This window comes from Chiloscyllium punctatum, chromosome 39 (assembly GCF_047496795.1).
Source record: "Chiloscyllium punctatum isolate Juve2018m chromosome 39, sChiPun1.3, whole genome shotgun sequence".
NCBI classification, from domain to species: domain Eukaryota; kingdom Metazoa; phylum Chordata; class Chondrichthyes; order Orectolobiformes; family Hemiscylliidae; genus Chiloscyllium; species Chiloscyllium punctatum.
In genome coordinates this window covers 55,430,461-55,456,310 of record NC_092777.1, presented here as the reverse complement: position 1 = coordinate 55,456,310, position 25,850 = coordinate 55,430,461, and the positions used below count along the sequence as shown (strand labels likewise).

Sequence of the window (25,850 nt, the reverse complement as noted above, 5' to 3'; positions counted from 1 at the left end):
AGCTCTGACCAATGGAGGCAAGCATGCCAAACACCTTCTTCACCACCCTGTCTCCCTGCAACTCCACTTTCAAGGGAAATGCACATGTAACTCTAGGACTCTATTTGGCATCGTTCCACAGGGCTTTCCCATTAACTGTCTATGACCTGCCTTGGATTACCTTACCAAAATACAGCAACGCACATTTACCTAAATTAAACTCTATCTGGCACTCCTTGGCCCATTGACCCATCTGATTAAGCTCTGGTTGTACGCTGAAATAATCTTCTTCACTGTCTATAGACCACCAACTTTCGTGTCATCTGCAAACTTACTAACTATAGCAGCAATATTCACATCCATATCATTTATATCAATAACAAAAAGCAGTGGATCCAGCATCAATCCTTGTGGCATACCACTAGTCACAGGCCTCTCACTCAAAAACAACCCTCTACCACCATCCTCTGTCTGCTACCTTCAACTAATTTTGCATTCAACTGGCTAGCTCCTCTTGGATTTCGTGTGATCTAACCTTGTTAACCAATCTATCATGCAGACTCCTTGCTGAGATCTATTGCTCTATCTTCATCAATCTTCTCTGTCACCTCTTCAAAAACCTCAATCAAGTTAGTGAGACAGAATTTCCCATGCACAAAGCCATGTTGACTATCCCCAATCAGTCCTTACCTTCCCAAACTCATGTAAATCATGTCCCTCAGAGTTCCCTCCAACAACTTACTCATCACTGACGTCAGGCTCACCCCTCTAAAGCTCACTAGATTTTCCTTGCCATCTTTCTTAAATAATGGCACCACATTAGTGACTCTGCAGTCTCTCAGCACCTCATCCATGGCTGTTGATGATACAAATATCACAACAAGGTGCCCACAAAGTTTTGGGATACACCTGATCAGGTCCCAGGGATTTAACCACCTTAAGCATTTTCAGACTCCAGCACCACCTCTTCAGTAATATGGGCACTTTTCAAGACATCTCTATTTATTTCCCCAAGTTCTCTACCTTCCATGTCCTTCTCCACAGAAAATACCGACACAAAATATTTATTTAGTATCTCATCCATCTCCTGTGGGTCCATGTTGATCTTTAAGGGGACCTATTCCTGCCCTTAACACACTTGTAGAATCTCTTTGGATTCTCCTTAACCTCATCTGCTAAAGCTATCTCATGGCCCCTTTTTACCATCCTGATTTCCCTCTTAAGTATAGTCCTACTGCCTTTATACTCCTCTCTGGATTCACTCGATCCCAGTTGTCTGTACCTGACATATGTTGACCAGAGCCTCAATTTCTCTACTCATTCAGCATTCCCTGCACCTACTAACTAACAGGAACATATGGTCTCTGAACTCTCCTCATCTCATACTTGAAGGCCTCCAACTTTCCAAAAGGTCCTTTACTTGCGAACACCCTTCCCGCTCCCCCCCTCAATCAACTTTTGAAACGTCTTGCCTAATATCAAAACTGATTTATCTCCAATTTAAAACTTTAACTTATAGATCCGGTTTATCCTTTTCCATCACTATTTTAAAACTAATAGAACTATAGTCACTTCCCCCCACCCCCCCATGACACCTCAGTCACCTGCCCTACCTTATTTCCCCAAGAGAAAGTCAAATTTTGCTCCCGCTCCAGCAGGCACAAGCACATATTGAATAAGGAAATTTTCTTGTACACACTTAAATTTCTCTCTATTTAATTGCTTAACACTATGGCAGCCCCAGCCCATGTTTGGAAAGTTAAAATCCCTTACAACTCTATTGTTCTTAGATAGCTGAGAACTCCTTACATATTTGCTTCTTAATTTCTCACTGACTATTGTGGGACATATAGTACAGTCACAAAAAGGTGATCATTCCTTTCTTATTTCCCAGTTCTACCAAAATAACTTCACTGGACATTCTCCCAGGAGTATCCTAAGTACAACCGATGTTATCCTTAACCAAAAACGTCGCTCCCCCTCCTCTTGTCTCCGTTTCTATCCTTTCTATTGCATCCATATCCCGGAACATTAAGCTGCCAGGCCTGCCCCATCTTGAGCCACATTTCGGTAATTATGATATCTCAGTCCCACTTTCCAAATCATTCTTTAAGATCACCTGCTTTACCTGTCAGGCCTCTTACATTGAAGTAAATGCAGTTTAATTTATCAGTCTTACCTCATTCACTGCCATGCTCTGGCCTGCCTTGACTATTTGATTTGCTCCCCTTATCTATTGTACCAAGTCTTTTCTCACTATCTCTTCACATTTTTCAGTAATCTTTGTTTCTGTTCTTGATTCCCAGCATCCACAGTTACTTGTTTTGCTTTAAATATAACAGAAGTTTGAGGTTATTCTTAAAAGTTCAGTTTCAGATTGCAGCAATTCAAAAATACAAGGGACATGATCCAATAGGTGGAGGCAGTAGCAAGTTATGCAAGCATGTTCGGACTGAAGAGGATACTCAACAGCTGCATACAGACCTGGACGTGTTGAGAAAATGGGCTTGTGTTTAGAAAATAATCCAACTTGCTGAAGCATAGCATTGGCACATGGAAAGGTTACATTGTGCCTTTCTTGGAAAGGTTCAATGCTAAATCAACATATACACGACAGGAAACAAAGTGGAAACTACTAGTGATAGACAGATCCAGGATTATAACTATACCCTTCTCAAAAGGTTCATGGTTAACACAACAAAGCAATAGCAAAGACAAACTGGATTTGCAGTTGTACTGACACTGCAAAATAACAGCCACCTTTTTGACTGACAAAATCAAGGTCTTACACAATTGGAATAATACCCAGTCTGATCTCCTCTCACGGTGGATAATGAGGAGACTTTAAAAATGGTGTAAGGGAGAGACACAAGATTAATGCCCAATTTAACATACCATTGCTACTCAGAGTGACGTCCATATATTTCTCAAAAACAATCCTCAGGATCGATTTGACCACACTTTGGTTAAGATATTTATCAAATCAGAGACGTTATTACATACCTCTGGAGCAAGTAAGACTTGAACTTGGACATCGTCCAGAGGTGGGGATACTACCACTGCACCACAAGGGCCCTAAACTTGGCTTAATTTTTGTTTATTTGTTTTTAATCAACCTGTTCAAAAATGCTAATACCCACCTATGAAACCTATGAGACTTAAACCCAGGCCACCTAGTTCTGAGGTGAGGACACTACCACAGCCCCACAAGGGCAACTTTGCTTAAGATACTTTGTAAATCAAACTGTTCAGAAGTATTATGACACTTCTGTAGAAAATGGGATTGAACTCCTGGGTCAGATGTAGTGACACTACCACTGTGGCACAAAAGTCCCTTTTAAACATGGGGAATGTTCTGAGTTCAGTGACCCTTTATCAGAATTTGCCAGTTTCTTTTCAGATTTCCAGAATCTGCAGTTAATATGCAGCTTTGCAATGTCCCCAGATTAGGATAATTTCACTCTTTACCTCCATTACAGTAGCAGTGCCTGCATGATGTGCAAGCGATACTCGTTCTAAGATGGGAGCAACTTTTTAGCTTCTTAGTTTTTCTTAGGGCAAACCACAAGATATTTTCTAATCAAGCTGTTCAAAAGTGCTATTAATGCTGGATTTGTACCCGGGCCTCCTGGCACAGAAGTAGGTTCAGTCTCACTATAGCACAAGGGCCGCAAGCTTTACTTAAAAAGAGGCAACAAATTTGTGGTTCACTTCAATTTCAGCTGAAACTAGATAGGCTTGTAAAGACCAAAAAGCTTGACTGCTTTATAAGGCAGATTGGGCTCGATATTGAGAATTATTTTTCAGGGAATGGTGGACCTCTGGAACAGATTGCCAAGCATATAGCAGTACGCTGTAATTTGAAGTATTAGTTCAACAGGAAGCTAGACTCTTGGCCTGATCAGGTGGACATTACTTCAGATGAGAAGTGAGTGCTCTGAGATAAACTAAGGTCAATTTCAACATCTAGACAAGTTTTGAGGAAAAGGCTCTTTATCTTGATTTCACCTCCCTGACAGATTTCAAGACTCCAGGTGAGCAAAGCACATATGCACTGTGACATAGAGCACCAGAACTGAGGGCCAGGCTGGTTAGAGATTTCCTGCGCATCATTTTTACGTCGCCACTGTCAGGACAGAAAAAAAAATTCAAATATCTACACCAAACTGTAGGCAAATTTGCCAATATAATAAAATATTGTGTCACAACAATTAATGCTTATTTTTAAAATATTCAAATGATTTGCTCAAATTTCTATGATGCTCCATTCATTTAAAAAGTTATTTGTGCACCTCCCATCATCTTGATATTATTCTCAAATAGGCCAATAAAATGGATTAGCTAACATGACTCATTCTCACGCTGATTTTAATAGATTTGGTTTCAAGTTAATAAGCAGAGCTGATGAACAGACTGCTTGAGTCACCCAATGTTGTTCATTCCTGATGCTGGTTACAGCAAAGTAGTCACACAACTAATGCATGATCTTTTTACATACTTAGGTATTACACTATTACCAGAACTGGATCAATTATTGCTTTGCAAATATATTATAAATCAATTCACAGATCATAAATCAAAAAAAATCTAATTACTGACTTACTCATGCTCTGCTTTCTAGTGCAATCACAAATCATTTGGGATTCCTGACATCTTTATATGAGAAGGTCAAGGAAAACTGATACAAAAGTTAGGAAAACCATTTGTTCTGCACATGCTCACAAACTGAGCCAGGAGGTCTATTTTTCATAGAATTTATAGCATTAATCTGCCTTCAGTTCCATTCTACCTGCTCCACCTTTTTATAAGTATTACCTAATTAGTCCCATTCACTTGTACTTTACCCTCACTTGTTTATTTTCTGTGTCTTTAACTAATTTTTAAGTTACTACTTAACCTGCTTCAGCCATACTATCAGACAGATTCTAGATCATAATACACTGCGAATTAAAATTCTCACATCCCCTCTGGTGCTTTTGCCAATTATCTTCAATCTCTCTGTATGGTCACTGACCCTCCTGACAATTAATTAGTTCCTCATTATTTGATTAACCAAAAATTTTAATAATTTTGAACACCTCATATTAAATCTCTCCAAATGCTCCAAGAACAATCGTAGCTTCTCTAGTCTCTCCTCTCAAATAACACCTTGGCCCCTTGTCACCATTACAACAGCTTATTTAAGACCTTGACAAGCGTCCTAAAATGTCGTACTCAGGACCAGACCAGTTGAGGTCTGATCAGTGATTTATAAAAATATATAGTGTAGCTCCCTTGCTTTGACTTTATGTCACTATTTGTAAAATATAGATTTTGTTTTATTGAAAGCACTTCAATTTGTATTGTCGCCTTCAAATATTTGAGTATGTGAAGGTCTTTTTGGTGCTCAATCCAACCAGTTGATATTGTCTTTTCACATTCTTTCTCAAATATACATCAGTTTCTCACATGGAATAGTGTTCCTATTTTTACCAGTCTACATACCTTTGAAGCGTACAATTATTTTTATTGCCATTTACCACATTTGAGGTTCACTTCATCAGAACATGTTGAAGTAGTAACGAAGAGGATTGATGAGGGCAGAGTAGTGGACATGATCTATAGGAGGTTACGGTCCAACAGATTTTTTTGGAAATACAAGCTTTCAGAGTGCTGCTCCTTGGCATGGTCTCCCCGAACAACCTGACGAAGGAGCAGTGCTCTGAAAGCTTGTACTTCCAAATAAACTGTTGGGCTATAATCTGGTGTTGCATGATTTTTAACTTTATCCACCCCAGTCCAACACTGGCATCTCCACATCGTGATCTACATGGACTTTAGTAAGGTGTTTCACAAGGTACCTCATGGTAGACTGGTTAGCAAGGTTAGATCTCATGGAATACAGTGAGAACTAGCCATGTGGATACAGAACTGCCTTGAAGGTGAGACACAGAGGGTGGTGGTGGAGGGTTGCTTTTCAGACTGGAGACCTGTGACCAGTGATGTGCCACAAGGATTGGTGCTGGGTCCACTGCTTTTTGCCATTTATACCAATGATTTGGACGTGAAAATTTGGTTAGTAAGTTTGTAAATGACACTAAAATTGGAAGTGTAGTAGACAGCAAAGAAGGTTACCTCAGAGTGTAACGGGATCTTGACCAGATGGGCCAATGGTCTGACAGTGGAAGATGCAGTTTAATTTAGATAAATGTGAGGTTCTGCATTTTGGAAAGGCAAATCAGGGCAGGACTTACAAAATCAGCAGTAATGTCCTGGGGTGTGCTGCTGAACAAAGAGACCCTGGAATGCAGGTTCATAATTCCTCAAAAGTGGAGTTGCAGGTAGACAGGGTGGTGAAGGAGGCGTTTGGTATGCTTGCCTTTATTGGTCAGTGCATTGAGTATAGGATTTATAGGAGTATAGGTCATGGTGCAGCTGTAAGGATATTGGTTAGGCCCCTTTTGCAATACTGTGTTATTCTGGTCTCCCTGCCATAGGAAGAATGTTATGAAACTTGTAAATATTCAGAAAAGATTTACAAGGATGTTACTGGGATTAGAGGGTTTGAGCTGTAGAGAGAGGCTGAATAGGCTGGGACTATTTTCCGTGGAGCGTCGGAGGCTGAGGAGTGACCTTATTGGCAAATCATGAGGGGCATGGATAGAGTAAACAGACAAGGTCTTTTCCCCCTGGTGGGGGAGTCCAGAACGAGAGGGCATAGTTGAAGGTGAGAGGGGAAAGATTTAAAAGGAACCTAAGGAGCAACATTTTCATGCCGAGAGTGACGCGAATATGGAATGAGCTGCCAGAGGAAGTGGTGGAGGCTGGTACAATTACAACGTTTAAAAGGCATCTGGACGGATATATAAAAAGGGTTTTGAGGGATGGCAAATGGGACTAGATTAGGTTAGAATATCTAGTCAGCATGGACAAGTTGGACTAAAGGCTCTGTTTCCATGCTGTACATTTCTCTGACTCGATGACTCTACAAATAATTGGTACACATCAAAACAAGTACCAAATACAGATTCCTGAGGAATTCTATTACACACATCCATTCAGGACACAAGAAACAGCTATTAATCAGTATTCTCTGTTAACCAAACACATTTGAAGAAATTAATATTTTTGTCAATGCAAACATACTGTTATTTCAATGTACTGTTAGGTGCAGTAACCATCTAGTGCAATGTGCCAGACAGTGGCTCAAATCCAACCCAAAAGGTTGGGACATGCTTCTTCCACCTATGTGCAATTAGCTTGCTGAGGTCCAATCCGATTTCTCATGATCACTTCAGCACAATCTGCACTTTGTTTAGTTCTACTTAGCAACCTCACAGGGAAAGCACACAAAATAGCTAGTATGGGAAGTAAAGTATGGTACAGCACGTGCGCACACACACCAAAACAAAATTCATTGCCAATCAATCACTAATTATGCACATTAACATGCAAAAATATTATAGTCCAATTTAGTGAAACAGAGTCCAGGTAAACTCTTCCTGATTAAACATGTACAAATTGATTAAGATACTGTATTTTGAGTCACAGTTAAACTGTTTTAAATCAGAAATCACATGACTTAGATTATAGTCCAACAGATTTATTTGAAATCACAAGTTTTGGGAGCGCTGCCCCTTCATCACGTGACTTCACCTGACGAAGCAGCAACACCACAGAAACTTGAGATTTCAAATAAACCTGTTGGATGAAAATGTGGTGTCATGAGAGTTCTGACCTTGTCCACCCCAGTCCCACTCCGGAACCTCCACATTACGGCTTAAATTGTTTTGATAATAATAAGTTTTTAGAATTTACTCTAGGAGCAAATTACTGATCTGATTTGATTGAAAATTTATTAACAAGACAATTTGAGCCAATTTGTCCCTTACTAACTGCCATTTCATATGTTTTGCATAGAAATATCAATTGAGCTCTGAAAAAGCAAGAACAGTCCACCCCCTCTACCTTCCTCCATCTCACAAATATAGCAAAGTGTAAGCATGCAATTATAATGCTAAATAATATTAGCTTTCTATAATGTGGTCACGAAAGTAATTTCAATTATAAAATGGTCACTAAATGATCAATAAGACAGCAGGCGTAAAACAACCTCTGCACAATCTATTCAAAAATTCATAGGAGACATTGAAATTAAATCTTACTACAATCACATAAAAAGTTATTATTCCCCATTGTGCGCTCTCAATTTACAAACCTTGAATATAGATGCTTCCATTATAACTTTCTTTCTCTTTTTAATAATCTGAAAATTAACTTATGTGCACATCAAATTTCAAACCCACAATGGAAAACGAGATAAATAAAAAGTGCATCTGAACACCCACAAATCAAACTTGAATGGACAGTGCCAACAATGGCGATTTTACTTCCCAACTGTCGAGATTGCACTATCGCATCAATGGTTTCATGACACGGCCTTTTCCAAAGTCACTCAGTTATTTTCTTACAATGGAAAAGTGCAATTTACTCAAGGTCACATCACCACAGGCGTGCCCCACCATACGGCGCTGTCTTGTTAGAGAGACAACTAATGATGCTTTAACCTGAGGATCATCATGCCTCAGCTCAGAGGAGGTTGAGAAGCAGAGTTCTTTATGGTAACCTCAGCCAGTGCAGAAACTGAACCTACGCTCTTAAAACATAGAACCCTTCGACCCTCGATGTGGTGCCAACATTTCCTACTCCTACTCTGAGATCAAACTAACCTCTGTACCCTTCATTTTATGATCACCCTTGTCCCTATCCAAGTGTGATTTAAATGTCCCTAATGTGTGTGATTCCACGACCACTGCTGGCAGAGAATTCCATGTACCCACCACTCTGTGTAAAGAACCTACCTCTGACATCTCTCCTAAACCTTCCTCCAATCACCTTAATTTTGTCCCCTTATGGTGGCCATTTCCAGCATGGCTATACACTCCATCTGTGCCCATCATCTCGTACACATTTTTCAAATCACCTCTCATCTTTCTTTGCTCCAATGAGAAAAGCTCTAGTTCCCTCAACCTTTCTTCATAAGACCTGCCCTCCAGTCCAGGCAGCATCCTGGTAAATCTTCCTCGAACCCTCTCTAAAGCTTCCACATCCTTCCTATAATGAAGCAACCAGAACTGAACACTATTCCAAGTGTGTGTCTAACCAGGGCTCTTTAGAACTGCAGCATAACCTTGCAGCTCTTAAACTCAATCCCACTGCTCATGAAAGCCCACACACTGTACACCTTCTGAACAACTCTATCAATTTGGGTGGGAGCAACTTTGAGGGGTCTATGGACGTGGACAACAAAATCCCTCTTCTCCTCCACACTGCCAAGAATCTTGCCTTTAACCCTGTTATCTGCATTCAAAATTGACCTTCTAAAATGAATCACTTCACACTTTTCCAGGTTGAACTTCAACTGCCACTTTTAAACACAGCTCTGCATTGCACCAATGTCCCATTGCAACATACAACAACCCTCCACACTATCCACCAACTTTCATGTCCTCAGCAAGGGTACTAACTCACACTTCCACTTCCTCATCCGAGTCATTTACAAAAATCACAGAGGAGAGGTCAGAGAACAGATCCCTATGCAAAACCACTGGTCACCGAGTTCCAAGCTGAATACTTTCCATCAACTACCACCCTGTCTTCTATTGGCCAGCAGATTCTCTATCCAGATAGCCAAATTTCCCAGTATCCCATGCCTCATTACTTTCTGCATGAGTCTACCATGGGGAACCTTAACAATTGCCTTGCTAAAAATCCATGTACACCACACCCACTGCTCTACCTTCAATCTGTTTAGTCACATCCTCAAAGAATTCAATAAGGCTTGTGAGACATGACCTGCCCCTCAAAGCCATACTATCTCTAACCAAGCTAATTTTCCAAATAATCATAAATCTTGTCTCTCAGAATCCTCTCCAATAATTTGATCACCACCAACATAAGACTGACTGCTCTAATTCCCAACGTTATCCCTATTCCCTTTCTTGAACAAGGGAATAACATTTGCAATCCTCCAATCATTTGCTACTACGACAGTGGACAGCGAGGATGCAAAGGTCATCACCAAAGACGCTGCAATTTCTTTCCTCGCTTCCCAAAGTAACCTTAGCATCTCTCTGCATCACAAAAACAGCCATCCAGCCAACTGAGCTAAATGAACCCCAATAAAATTGCATCAAATATCTTGGGGGAAGGGATTCAGTGTTTCACATGTCTTCCAAACCAGAAAGAACTTTGATAATTGTGCACTTATTACAGTTGTCATTTTTGCCGAATAGGGAGTGGGTGGCACAGTGGCCCAGTGGTTAGCACTGCTGCCTCACAACACCAGGGGCCCGTGTTCAAATCCAGCCTCTGGCAAAGTATGCGTGGAATTTGCACACTCTCCCTACATCTGTGTGGGTTTCCTCCCACGGTCCAAAGATATGCAGGTTAGGTGAATTGGCCATGCTAAATTGCCCATAGTGTTCAGGACATGTAGGTGAGAAACATTAGTCAGAGGAACTGCAGAGTAATAGGGTGGGTGTAATGGGTCTGGGTGGGATGCTCTTCAGAGGATTGGAGTGGACTTGTTGGGCCAAAATGGTCTGTTTCCACACAGTAGGGATTCTATGAAAAAGAAAGCTGATGAAAACAAATTTTTGACTTGATAAAACTTTTGAGAGCTATCTTTGGCTGCAGTTGGGGAAAATCAAGTTTAGCACAAAAAAGATTGCAGCCAAACTGAAAGACTGTATATATAACTTACTTTTCTATCAAGTCCAGTGTAACTCCAGGCACCAGTTTAGCACTCCTTTGCATACAGAACCTGTTTTTAAAAAAATTGAAAATATGTAAGGAGACAGGTTTTAAAATTATAATTCCTTAGTGACTGAGTCATATTAATATTGTATCGGATCCTAAAATTACAAAATTATAACACTCAATTTTTACAATCCTTGCTCATTTTGTGGGAGCAGACCAGAGAAAAAGGAAGAATCTCACTTTAATATACAAAGAACCAACTCTCATAGAAAAAAAACACATGCATCAGATTTTTTATCAAAACTGATTAATCCTAGAGACTGCAGTTAAAATTTGTATTTAGCCTGGGGGGGAGGGAGGGGTCACAGTCTTTTCACCACATCTGATCCAGTAACGTAATACCTGCAGGAGATTACACTCTATCCATATCACACTGCTTTTCAAACTTGGAAACTATGCCTTTCGAGCCATCTTATAATAACGTGCATAAGTAGAAATCCACTACGAAATTATTTTTGCTGAGATTAATGATAAGTACTCAAAGGTCTGTCAATGGTGCATTTAATGTCTAAATGTGAAGTATAATTATCCTGGCTTCAACAAAAATGGAAGCAAACACATAAACAATTGTAAATATTATATGTAACATCTTTTAAGGATTGGTAACTCCCAAGACCTTAGCTACTAAACTGTGATACATGTTCCAACTAAGGCTTGCTGATCATGTGATTTAATTGAGTAGCATCTTAGTTTTGATTTAATTCACCTTTCATGAATTTTAAAATCATTCACTACAACTCTTTGGATCAAGGAGCTCGCCACCTGCAGTCTCAATATTAACAAATCAAAAAGACTCCGATCTCGAAACTGCAGAAGTCACTCTTGCAAATACTTACCACAATTTTATTTGATTTTTATATTTAAAGCTAGAAGTGGAGGATTGCCAGACAGCTAGGATGTTGGAATTATTTGCCCCAACTTCAAACATCCATATCACATTAATGTGACAATTTTTTATATTGCATGCCAGAAGTTATAGCCCAATGCATTTAGATTCAATGTTGACACTAGATTATAGAGCTCCTGATTAAGAATGATATTCTGATGGGGCACTCTAAGCAGAAACCACTCTATTTTGAATAAAGCCAACAAAGGAACACTGAAGTTTGGTCAAGAAAGAAATACTGGGAGTATGGCCAATGTCAAGAGTCAAAATACACACGACTAACAACTTCTGCAAAAGGAAGAGGTCACTAAATTAAACAAATCAGGACATTGTCTGGAATCAGATCCCTACGGACAGCAGCTGTTCGCCAGAGGCCAAGGACACTCTGCTCAGCAGAGCCACGTAGAAAGCAGTGGTTGCTGCTTGCAGCATTAAAAAGGGCACAAAGGTACATGACACGTGGGCATGCATTTCACAAGGAAAGTGCCTACCATAATTTTATTGAACATGGGATTGCGTTCAAAGAGCTAGATGTCCTACACTTGTTCCTTTATTCCAAACAAATGAAGGCATTGAGGAAATAGTGCGCAAACTAATGATTGATTTTTGAGCAAGTGCTGGGATCTTAGATCAGAACATGACTGCAATCAGATCTTGCTGGATGGGTGACCCAAATCTAACAGATGCAATTTAATAAAGACAAATGTTACACTTGGGTACAAAACTACAACCAAGCCACATAGAATTCCCAAATAAAGACCACTGAGAACTAAAGAAAATTCAGTTTTATAGTGCCTAAGTTTCCAAATGCTCATTACCAACCAGTGCCATGAGGTTACAAAAGAGGTTTTGGGGTGCATTATCATCAATCTAAAATAAAACAAAAAGCACCTTACTATCTTTGTTTTTAAGGCTCTGATGGGCATTCATATAGAATTTTGTGTCCAGGTTTGTTACCTCACACAACTCTTGATATAAAGATCTTATTTCAAAAATGTTAGCTTTATTCAATCAAGTGAACATGAATTTTTATCTACTTAGTAGAATCGCTATATAGTGCTGAAACAGACCATTCAGCACATTGATTCTGCAGTGACATTCTGAACACCATCCCCAGCCTATCCCCATTACCCCACATTTACCCGAGCTACTCCATCTAGCCTACACCCCCCTGGATGATACAGGGCAACGTAATATAGCTAATCCAACAAACTTGCATATCATTGGACTGTGGAAAGAAACTGGAACACCCGGAGGAAACCTGTGCAGGTAGTCACCCAAGGCAAGAATTGAACTGGTGTCCCTGTTACTCTGAGGCAGCAGTGCTAACCTCAGTCACTGTGGTACCCTCTTGTTGAGTCTTAACTAAAACCCAACAACTTCTCTGGTACTGAAAATTAACAAGGGTGCAGATGCATTCATTTCAATGCTAATAAAAATTTAAAATTAAAATTGTACTTTATTATTTATTTTCTTATCTCTTAATTCCAGCTTCCATTTTGTTTTTCTGTACATGTTCGGTGCAATTAAATATTCTACCCTACACAGCATGTAAACACTACCACAGCCATTTTGATGGAAGAACTACACATCGTAAGTGGTAAGTGCCATTCATTTGCTGGTAACCACAAAATCTGAATGAATACTTGCCTAAAATTGCAGGCTGAAGTCAAGCCAAATGTTGTAACAAGATCCTACTTTACTTTCTTAGAACCCTCGAGACACCTTGTGCTTTATCTATACTTAAAGCAATTCATGAAATGATTTCAAAACACTAAACACCTGAATTTTTCCCAAGTTTTCACTCAAGTTTGTACTTTGCCCTTTGAGCATCTTTTGAAATAAAACAGTGTGGGGAAGAAGGTAAGCACATCTTTGTCAAGTCTTAAGATATGAAAAAATTTCCAACAAGTGTTAGCTGTTATTCATAATTATGCAAACTGGAGAGAATTATCTTTTTAAAACTGAATAGAAAACATGGTTACAATATTGAGTTGGATTTTCAGTACATCAATTTGACTTATCTCATCAATATTAGTTTGTTTTTCCCTTCAACCAAATATTGAGCTTGAAATGTTTTTTCATTTATTTCCATTTTTTAATTGATTCTATGATCTTATCAAGCAACTGACACACTGGCAACTAAATATACCTCCTATTTTCTTAATCAGCTTCGATACTTTCCATCAAAACAAATTTTCAACTTCTCGGAGGAATTTGTTATAAAATTGACAGCATATGGATTTTGAAATGTCACTATTGCACTCAACAGTCCCATTATAGGTCACTCATATTGGAAAATACAAATTCAACTAAGTGACCTTTTAAGTTATTAGCAATAAACAAACATAGATGCGTTCTAGGTAGTTTACTTAGAGTAACCAGAATATATGCACAACAGCCAATGATTAATTGGTAGAATGATTGCAGTGATATTTGTCACTTTAAACAAATTTTCTGAAACTAACTCTGCAAATGATTCAAAGGAAGTGAACTCTTCATTGAAACCAACACATCACCCTTGATTGTAAAGAAATAGATAATCAAAATTATATGCAGATAGATATCAAAATCCAATTGCTATTTTCTGTTATACAAAATTGCAAGTTTAAATTTAGCATACACGACCTTTTTCTCCCCTTCCAATTGTGCTCACTTTCACCCAATACGATGACTGTCTATAAAACTTTCTCCAATTATGCAAATAATCTACGTACTAAAACATCAACCAATCAGTAATCACAAGACTGCTACCTAAACCTTTACAATATTTCCCCACTTATTCTGTCTTATCATAATGGAAGTGATATATATATATATTATATAGAGAGAGAGAGAGAGAGAGAGAGAAAAATCGAGACGATGACTTGACAGTGCCACTATCTGCATTTTCAAATTTTTTGACAACTATTTTACTTGAACTGTTCAACTTCAGTTGGAACTTTTGGCAAAACAAATTCAAGATCCTTCAGAAGATCCAAAGTTGGTTAATGAGACGCTTCAATGTCACTTTTAAAAATACAATTTGATCTACCTCAGATAAAAATTAAGCTACCAAGGTCTAAATTTTTGGCTGATTGTAAAATATACAGGTTGAAAGAAAGTTCATACTCATGTCAGCATTGTCCAGCTTAGCTACAGCAATTTGAAACCAATTAGAAGGTGGTCATACAGATCATAACCGTGGGCATTCATATACTCTTGGTCAAAAAATGCAAGCACCACGTCACCCTGATTTGATGCCTTCGCACTTTCATATAATATTGAGGTTGATGAATAATATGGTCTTGCAAGCACACAATCTGTGACTGACTGAGGAAATGAAAGATTAGAGCGAGATAGAAGTGGATTAGTACAGAAAATAACTTAACCTTTTGGCTATCGAAAGGAAAATTCATTCTTTGAAATTTCAAGAGCTCTCTGTAAAAATAGTTATGTTAATTTCTCAATTGCCATGAACAGAAAATATAATGTACTTATCCATGCAATTTAATCAAACCCAGTTTACATATAATTTTTACTAAACATTTTTTACAACAGCTTTAAAGAGAAGATTAGAAAGTGTCTTGTCACTGGAATAAAACTGCACATGAATCAAATCAAAAGATGCTTAACAGAGCCAAATTGTATAATAAATGAAGCATTGCTAAACATTCATGACGGCAATAGCTCATCTGTCTCTAGCACAAAATAAAACTGAAATCACCAATGTTAATACGTGATCATTATAAAGTATTTAATTCTCTACCTTAACAATATACTGGAATGTGTGGAAGTTGAGTGAGATGAACTAAAAGAAGTATTTATCTCTTCATAGAAAAGGCAAGGTTGAGCTGAAGCTGGCTTGTGCATCTTATCTGGAAGCTCTGATTACCCGAGACACCCAAAGTGCTACTCCTTCCTTCGCATTCCTTCTTCAAAGACTGTTTTAAAGGCTTGCTCTTTGTATTTTTTAGCACCACCAATGCTTACTACCCCCATCCTAATCACCTTAACTCAACATCTCATGCACTGCTGGATTGTTCCTTTTCCTGGTCTCCAAGGAGCTCAAATGAATATTGGGATCTCACCTGCTGTTTTGCTGCAAAATTAGTCAGTCATAGAGAAGTACAGCATGGAAAATGACCCTTCAGTCCAACCCGTCAATGCCGACCAGATTTCCCAACCCAATCTAGTCCCACCTGCCAACACCCGACCCATATCCCTCCAAATCCTTCCTATTCATATACCCATCCAAATGCCTCTTAAATATTGCAATTGTTCCAGCTTCCACCACTTCCTCTGGCAGCTCATTCCATACTTGTACCACTCTCTGCGTGAAAACGTTGCCCCACAGGTCTCTTTTATATCTTCCCCCCCCCCCCCCCCTCACCATAAACCTATGCCCTCCAGTTCTGGACTCCCCGACCCAGAGAAAAGACTTTATCTGTTTACCCTATCCATGCCCCTCAAAATCCTGTAAACCTCTGTAAGGTCACCCCTCAGCCTCCAATGCTCCAGGGAAAACAGCCCCAGCCTGTTCAGCCTCTCCCTGTAGCTCAAATCCTCCAACCCTGGCAACATCCTTGTAAAATCTTTTCTGAACCCTTTCAAGTTTCACAACATCTTTCTGATAGGAAGGAGACCAGAACTGCACGCAATATTCCAACAGTGGCCTAACTAATGTCCTGTACAGCTGAAACACAACGTTCCAACTCCTGTACTCAATACTCTGACCAATAAACGAAAGCATACCAAACACTTCCTTCACTATCCTATCTACCTGCAACTCCACTTTCAAGGAGTTATGAACCTGCACTCCAAAGTTTCTTTGTTCAGCAACACTCCCTGTATAAGTCCTGCTAAGATTTGCTTTCCCAAAATGTGGAACCTCGCATTTATTTGAATTAAACTCCATCTGCCACTTCTCAGCCCACTGGCCTATCTGGTCCAAATCCTGTTGTAGTCTGGGGTAACCCTCTTCGCTGTCCACTACACCTCCAATTTTGGTGTCATCTGCAAACTTACTAACTGTACTTCTTTTATGTTCGCATCCAAATCATTTATGTAAATGACAAAAAGTAGAAGACCCAGTACCGATCCTTGTGGCACCCCACTGTTCACAGGCCTCCAGTCTGAAAAATAGCCCTCCACCACCACCCTCTGTCTTCTATCTTTGAGCTAGTTCTGTATCCAAATGGCTAGTTCTCCCTGTATTCCATGAGATCTAACCTTGTTAATCAGTCTCTCACGGGGAACCTTGTCGAATGCCTTACTGAAGTCCATTTGGATCACATCTACTGCTCTGCCCTCATCCAATCCTCTTTGTTACTTCCTCAAGATACTCAATCAAGTTTGAGAGACATGATTTCCCACGCACAAAGCCATGTTGACTATCTCGAATCAGTCCTTGCCTTTCCAAATACATGTACATCCTGTCCCTCAGGATTCCCTCCAACATCTTGCCCACCACCGACATCAGGCTCACCGGTCTATAGTTCACTGGCTTGTCCTTATCACCCTTCTTAAACAGTGGCACCACGCTAGCCAACCTCCACAGTCTTCCGGCACCTCACCTGTGACTATCAATGATACAAATATCTCAGCAAGAGGCCCAGCAATCACGTCTCTAGCTTCTTACAGAGTTCTAGGGCACACCTGATCAGGCCCTGGGGATTTATCCACCTTTATCCATTTCACGACATCTGGTGCTTCCTCCTCTGTAATATGGACATTTTGCAAGATGTCACCATCTATTTCCCTACAGTGTATATCTTCCATATCCCTTTCCACAATAAATACATTTGGTCAATTACACCTTCCCTCCCCTTTTTGCTCTTAATGCTGGGGAAATTCTTTCAAGTAATTGGCTTTACACAACTGAAAATCAGAAACATTTACAGAGGAAAACATACCCGGTGTCTCTGATTTGGTTGCACCGTTTGTAATTGTACACTAGGTGTGAAAATCTTGCAAGAACATGGACTATCAATTCTCTTCCTTCAATCCAAGTCCACTCAAGCAATCCTAAATAATGAACTGGGTAATCACACCACGGACTATGTCTGACAACACAGCTAGTCCTAATGTAACTTACCAACTATAAACAAGTCCTCTGAGAATCACATTTCTCTAACAGAGTTCAACCTGTACATTAATAATTTGATAAATGGAATCACACTAATTTAATACTGCAAAACATCTTCAAGGTCATAAACCAATCTACAATTGCATTCCTACATTATAGCTCACCATCATGGTTATTCATGAATGCTGACACAATCCAATGCACACATTTCCACTGCAAAACTGGTGAAGTGTTGTGCTTGCACAAATTTTTTTCAGAACTAAGCTTCAGCTTCACCTTTAAAAGTGGCATACTGTAAATGCTTATGACGACAATTCAGGCAGTCTAATACTTGATATACAAGCAATTTAAGCTTAGGAATATTAGACTTTAAGGTGGCAGTGGAAAACCTGTTTAATAATGTGAAATTTGCATGAAAATTTTAAAAATAAATTAACATTACAAACACAAAAAAACGATGAAAATATTCAGCCGGTCTAACAGCTTTAATGGAGGGAGAAGCAGAAGCTGCTAGAACTGAATATTTTCAGCAACTTCGGTGTTTATTTTTGATTTCCAGCATCTTGTCTTTTGCTTCTTAGTTAAATAAAAACTTGTTTTAAAAAGTGAAAGCATGGCCTTCATCATAGTGAAAGTCAGGAGATCATTCGTTTAAGATCTACGTATGACAAAACTTAAAATATCCAAGTGTCAAATCTGACAGCACAGACAGACTGATTGAGAAAAATTCATACATACGTAAACACCATACAGCTTTGCTATATAATCATGAAAATAATTAAACCGTCTGATCACTGGAGTCTAAATATTAATGCTCTGCTTTCTCTCTGCAGGTGTTGCCATACCTGATGAATTTTTCCAATAATTGCTGTTCTACTTTTGGGTTTGTGCATTAAATTTTGTTTTGCACTCCAATATGTAGCTATGTTGGCAAGGAATTCTAAGCTATGATTCGAAAGAATCATCTCACCATCGATCACCCACCTGCAGGTAGTTGAAGAGCAGGTGCCACACTCAGTTTTCTGCCCAGTATTCTTCTTAGGCAACATCAACAGAAACAGAATAAACAGCTATTCATTTGTGTTATTTCATAATTCCAAGTAAGCAAGTTAGAAGTTACGCTGTTGGAAATCACTGTTCCTGATGTCATCCCAAATTTATAAATTTGATTAAACCACCCAATATTAAGCGCCTTGCTACAACATGGGGTAAACCCTCCTACTTAATTTAAACCAACAACACAGAAAAGATTTATCCCGTGCAGTAATTTGTGAAAATTCGAGAGGCCAAGAACTATTTAAAGTAAAAATTAACCACTTCATTTTTTAAGGTATAACAGAGAACAATTAACTAATAATTATTTACAACTCCTTCCTCTAACCTATCTTTTACCTTCCCTTCTATAATACTAGCCCAATAAAACCCCCAATTAACATTTACCAAGAATTCTAGTTTTTGAAACCAGCCAGATGTCAAATCTTCTATTTGGGTCTTTGAGTCTTTTCTTCTTCTTAGGGATGATGCTTCACAGTTCATGGATTGATAAAGGTACTTATAAGGGAGCTATTCTCCTGGCAGTCTGCAGATGTCGTTGGCTTGACAGTCTCCTCCCAACTGTTCGATTTTCCCTGGTCTTATTCCCCCAAAGCATCAGATTGTGTCACTGGCTTTTAAGATTGTCAACATTCTGAATTCAAACTTGATTGGAAATTGGTATTTTTGGGGTTATAATTTAAACTGATTGACCTTTCCAGGCAACCAGCTACCCTTGCTACTGAACCACATGTTACATTATACCTTGTTCAGAACACTTGATTCTGTCAGGTAGTTCTGCCAGCTTTTAACTCTCTTAAAGGTAGAGTTCACCACATCTTCATGACAATCTGTTTACAGTCAGATGCACGTGTTTTTTTTTACTCAAACCACCATCCTAGAAATTACTATTCTGCAATCAAACTGCTTTAACCAATGACAAGAAAGAAACATTAATTGTTTGTATATAATTTTATAATTTAAACTCTATGCTGTTTAAAAATTCCCATACACATACAAAAAGACAAGTCATGTCAAACTTATGGAGTAGAGAAGGTTAAGAGTCAGTGAAGCCCAGTGCTGGCAAGATGACGAGTTGTTTTCCTTTAATTCCTTTCCAACAATGTTTAATTCTTTGAAGACACTAGGGTTTGGACATATTAATTCTTGATTTGTTTAGTCATAGGTTGAAAATTCACCCTGTCAGTACCTGTGAAGGCAGCTTCCACCCCTACCCCCTTTTGAAGCTGTAATAACTTGCCCAGGAAACAATCAACAAATTGTGACAATGCTGAGCTCTCCTGAGCACAGACAACTGACGCTATTTGAGAAGCCACGAAGCAAAACTACCCTGAATACAAACCCAGAGAGCTTAGGGGTCTAGCATCCTACCACCTCACCTCCACCCAACATCCCACCAGTACCGCCAGAACTGCTTAAATAAAGCAACATTGTAGATTCAAATCACATTCAAAGAAAATCTATATCTTTTACATCCCTTGATTAAATCCGCATTATTTTAGTCTGCAGCCAAAAATAGTTTTTTTTTAAAAAACAGCTGCTTCTCTAGTCTTACAATGTTAAACAGATCAAATGACTAAACATGATCAAAAGATTAAATCACTAAATCAAAGATGACTATTGCAGGGGAAAAGGTGGTTTCAAGCCAAATTTACCCAGATGCCCCATAAAAAAATACCCTCTTTATTAATCATCTGTCCTTTTTGTGTTCACAAATTCAATTAAAATTTCATTAAGTTACTCTAATTAAGACAGCACTAGTTCAATAGTTCTCTAAAATTGCAAGACTTGTAATAGTCTTCTAATCAGGACCAAATGAGAAACATTGTGCATTGATAGTGTGTTTGCAACTTGGCACAAAATTAATTATCACCTACTGGTGGAAGGTTTAAATAGGTCATAAAACAAATCAGTTTGTTTCATGAAAGTGGTTTTGAAGTCTAACAAAGTCTGTTGTCTAGAGCTTTTCAACAGTTGTTTGTATGCCTGAGAATTATGCAGAATAAAAATGATATAATTTAGATTTATTTGCTGCCAAAACCTTTTTAAATTATTACTGTTTGGGCCTTTGGAACGTTTTCTTAATGCATAAAGACCATCACAGAAGAGAAACCTTGCCTTTTTTTGAACAGGAATGTGACCAAATTAACCTGAAACAGAACATCTAGTGAATAATCTCCAACACTTAATAATTGCTAGGAACTTAAATACTCCTCATCGCACTTAAGCCTACAGATGTGACTTAAGTTAAAAATCACACAACACCAGGTTATAGTCCAACAGGTTTTATTGGAAGCACACTAGCTTTCGGAGCGACGCACCTGCATCAGGTGATTGTGGAGAGCTTATAGCAGAATTTATAGCAAAAATTTGCAGTGCGATGTAACTGAAATTATACATTGAAAAATTGATTGTCTGTTAAGCCTTTCATCTGTTAGAATACAGTGATAGTTTAAAACTAGCAAAATGATTAAAACTAGCACAGTTACATAGAAAAGCAGCAAGATTCTGAATTTGTGATGAAAGAGTGCAGTTTAATAAAGAGCTAGTGTTGAATAAAAATACATAGAATAAGCAAACTAGTTTCATTCAGAACACAACTCTCCAGAATTGTCAATCTGCTTTGCAATATTGTTTCAACCAAAGGTCACCACTATCCAACAAGAAATAAGTAACAAAGCCAGTCACTCGACTATCATATAAGCCATTACTTCCAAATTCCCCTTAGCTCAATTTCGATCCAAGCCCAAATCAGGTCAAAAAGACTTTTGTCTTCATACATAAGAATCCCTGCTGTGACAAAGTCTCATGACCATCGATTTTCTGCATTTCAAATCTTGGAAAGTGTGCTTTCTCTAAGTCTCCAAGTCCTCTTTGAATGCATTAATCCTACAACATGCATCATCACCAAGTTGCAAAAACTATGCCAGTTATCCCCAAGATAACTAAAATAATCCATGTACTTCACATGCCTAGAGAGTTGTCAGAGAGATGCTGGGCAGACTGACGAGCAACCCCGCTCCCCCCTCCAACACCAACCCCCAAAGTATTTCAAATTATCAGCATTTATTGGTCAAGTGTAACAATAGCTCAGAATCTACTAACTGCAATAATGGGTTATATCTGTGCCCTGACAGAGCTGCCCAAAAAAAGTATCATGGCAGCTTGCAGTTGAGGTACACATTCCACCCCAACATACACATGACCCAGGATACTAGCAAGAACAGGACTGGTGTTGGCTCTCTCAGTTGACAGAGTTGGGCCTGCAGGAAACGAGGACTTTATTGATGGTGGGGTTAATTATTTGATCAGAGCAATACCTCATGTTTCATGTCACAGATAGACCAAACATTTTCATTTAAAATGAAAATACCTGCGCATTTTAATACTGAAGTACAACTGTAAGAATGATAGGCCTTCCTTTAAATAAATAAAGCAAGCCCAATATTAAAAAGTTAGACTTCGCAGTTGCAAAAGGACAAACATTACAGAAAAGGGATAAAAGATTAAACAACATTGGAAACCACAATCCCCACACCTTTTAAGGAAAACTATTTTGTGCATTAGAAATTCCTCTGGTAGTATTGTGCAAGCAACATCAGACTAATGGAATCTAGGACGAGAGTGCTATAAAATATTTTTTCCACAGGTATTAAATAAAATTTCAAACTTCCAGTTTAGCTGACATCATGAATAAGCAACAAGTGTCATATCATTTCTATATAATTTCAATGACTATTTAGGAGATGTCTGTTTTAAGTTTGTTTCATGATGGACTTTGTGCCTTTGGGTTAGTGCAAACTACAAATTCTGTATTGGGTGAAGATTTCTGTGTGGGAGAAGAAATTTTGCTGAACAGTGCAGAAAAAGACTTCAGAAAAATATGTAAACCATTTAACAGACTTTCCTTTGTTCTGAAGGACTAGGAAGAATACAAATAAGTCTTGCAACAGACCATAATCAACCTTAGTTTAACATTTTTTTTCCAACTATAGAAAATAAATGCATACTGGTTTTCAACTTGCCATCTGAAAGCTAATATCATAGGTTTGTAACTCATTGGCTCTTTTAGGTTCACTGAAATGGAAGCTGAAGACTTAGTAAACCTAAACTTGAATCCAAATCATGAATGCTGGTGCAGTTTTATTAAGACTAATAAACTTAACCAATGTCAAGTTTTATTAATTGTAGCTAAGGAAAAATAAAATGAAGGTCCTACAATCAACTAAAATACGCTAGATTTATATTCTGGTTCGGTTTGCTTTTCACATTTAATAAAACTGCATTTGCAGTTTACAGTCATGGCCATATGGTCCAGTGAGCGTTCCAAACATTACCACTCCAAAGAACAATTAAGCAATAACAAGTTATTCAACCTCCAAGTTTTTGTTTTTTTTTAAATGGAAGAGTACAAGAAAGACAGTATTTGTTGTGCAACTCTAACTGCCTTCGAGAGAGAGAGGGAGGGAGGGAGGGAGGGAGAGAGGTGAGTTGCCTTCTAAAATAATTGCAGTTAACCTGATGTAGGTGTTGTATTAGTGCACAGCACACGCTGTGAGCTGTTGCTCATGAAGATTGCTACCATGATTCTTGTGTGTCAGAAATTATCGGACCTCCTTGGCCCAATGTGGTCAAGGAATGCCAATTTCAGGCTTAGCCAGAAGAGTTGCTTGCAGTTAGTAGCATATAGTTTTATTGAATATTAACAACTAGTTTTAGATCACATGGATACATAGTTCTGAAAAAGGGTCTCTGGACCTAAAGTGTTAACTGTTTCTCTCTCTACACAGACCTGCTGAGTTTTTCTAGCAATTTACTCGTTTGACATTGTTGACATTGAAACAGAGACTTCAAGGAAGTCCACTCATTTAAAGTTCCTACATTTCTTGGCCTACAAGTCCAGATGGGATCATCATCACTAGACCAGACCAGTGAAGTCCTTTTAAGCAGGCAGCCTAGACCGCAACTTTGCTTTGTTTTGGTAATTGTACAGTGAAAATTACACTGAGTAAGTTAGCTAGGTTGACTAGCAAGTTTTAAAACAGAAAAATGTATTCACAAAATTATGGAGTGAAAGACAAAGAACAGAATATAGAATACCCACAGAATTCAGTCTATCCAAACTAACTTAATTATGCTGTTCTGAAAATCCACAACAGTGCCAATAAACAAACCCCTTAAACAGAGTAAAAATGAAAGAGCGGCTTACAGGTCCAAGATAGAAAAGCAAAAGGAGAGAGAGAAGTTCCAGTCTCAACTGTGACCGACTGCAGCACCCTTTTCTTCTCACACAAAACTGCTGAACTGAACTAAAGTTCTGAATTGACAAAAAGCAAGAATTCAGCTTTCAGGACTGACACCTCCCCTTTCATTATACTCGTTACTTCTAAAGCATACACGCTTTGGCCTGAAGACCCATTTGCTTACTTATAAATAAAAAGGCCGCCCAATACCCTTTTCATCTCTGTACCACTTCAGCCAATTTGCAGCCTGGGCTGTTTTACGATCCCTCTGAAAAAAAATCAAGGACACAGAATCCTTGACATAAGGAACAGCTTTTTTTTAAAACATAAAAAAGGACCAGCTTTGTGACAATAGAATACAATGATTATGGCACTCCCCACTTTCCAGACCTATTCTTCCAGATACCTCCAGGATTTTGATCCAATGATGAAGGAACGATGATATGTTTCCAAGTCAGGATGCCACGTGGTCTGGAAAGGAACTTACAGGAGATGATATCCCCTTACATTTGCTGCCTTTATCCTAGGTAGTGAAGATTCCTAGGTAGTGAAAATCGCTATTCAAGGATACTTGGTGGGATATGGCAGTGTAATTTGTATATAGTATCATTCCTGGCATTCTGCATTAGTAGTGCAGGAAGAAATATTAAGAGTTGATCCATCAGGGCTGATCAAGCCAACTGCTTTGTCCTGCTTCACCTTCACAAGTGTCTGGACAGCCACACCCATCTAGGTAAGTGGAGAACATATACAAACTGCAGGGCTGTGGAAGCTCAGTCATTCATGACAGAGATCGACAGATATCAGACTTTAAATGTGTCAAGGGAAATGCAATTGTACAGGAAATGAAGATAAGCCATGATCAAAATGGCAGAGCAGGCTAGGTGGCCCAAATTGCTTATTCCTATTTCCCATGTACTATTAATTTAATTAATGTACAATAATTATAGTCTTTTTTTCATATGTTTCCTTTTTGGATTGTTGTTTGGAAGTCAAATGCTTTGAAAATTTTATATTAGTGTGTTCCTGAAGAAGGACTGATGCCCCAAACGTCGATTCTCCTGTTCCTTGGAAGCTGCCTGACCTGCTGCGCTTTTCCAGCAACACATTTTCAGCATTAGTGTGGTCTACTTGAGCTACGTTGAAACCAATTCTTCCTTTAAAGCTATAAAATCTAATTGTTGTAAGTGAACATTTCCAGACATCAGTCAGCTTAATGGCTCTTTGTTATGGAAATTTTTAGATGAGATGAGTAGCCCCTGCCATTAAATTGGAGCTAAAGAATACTGCAAATTCTAGCTTTCATATGTGTGCAGCAAAATGCAAAAATATGGATAGCGTCCTTCAGCCGAATGTTACATGGCCTTACTGTTAGATTTAGCAACAAAATTGATGCAATGTTGTGAAGATAGGTAACTTGCTGGAGTTCACCACTAAAATTACCAGAGAAAGCCAAGTATCTCATATGCTGGTTAGAATGGCTTGCTTACTTTCAAAGATTTATATACAGACACTCAACTCTGCTCTGGTTAAGCCAAAAAATATGAACAGATGGTATCAAATTATTGATGAGTGATCATAATACATAGGAGCAGATCATATCAAAATGTATAACAGTGATCAGAAGATTGCAAGACACAGGAGCAGAAGCACTGAGCTGCTCTGCCATTCAATGAAATGACGATAAGCCCCAACTTCACTTCCTTGCCTTTTCCCATCAGCCTTCATTTTCTTACTAATCAAAAATCAAGCTTGGATACATAGTCCTCTGTTTTAAAATAATTATACAGATTCACTACCTTCAAAAGAAATTCCTCCTCAG

General features: G+C 38.7%; 1 protein-coding gene across 1 annotated transcript in view; it reads right to left on the bottom strand.

The window, feature by feature from the left end:
• rptor (regulatory associated protein of MTOR, complex 1) overlaps nucleotides 1-25,850 on the bottom strand; it is a 392,084-nt gene that overhangs the window by 241,976 nt on the left and 124,258 nt on the right. Inside the window, exon 7 of the mRNA XM_072558758.1 lies at nucleotides 10,724-10,783. Coding sequence (XP_072414859.1) covers nucleotides 10,724-10,783 — 60 coding nt within the window. The remainder of the gene's footprint in view (nucleotides 1-10,723; nucleotides 10,784-25,850) is intronic.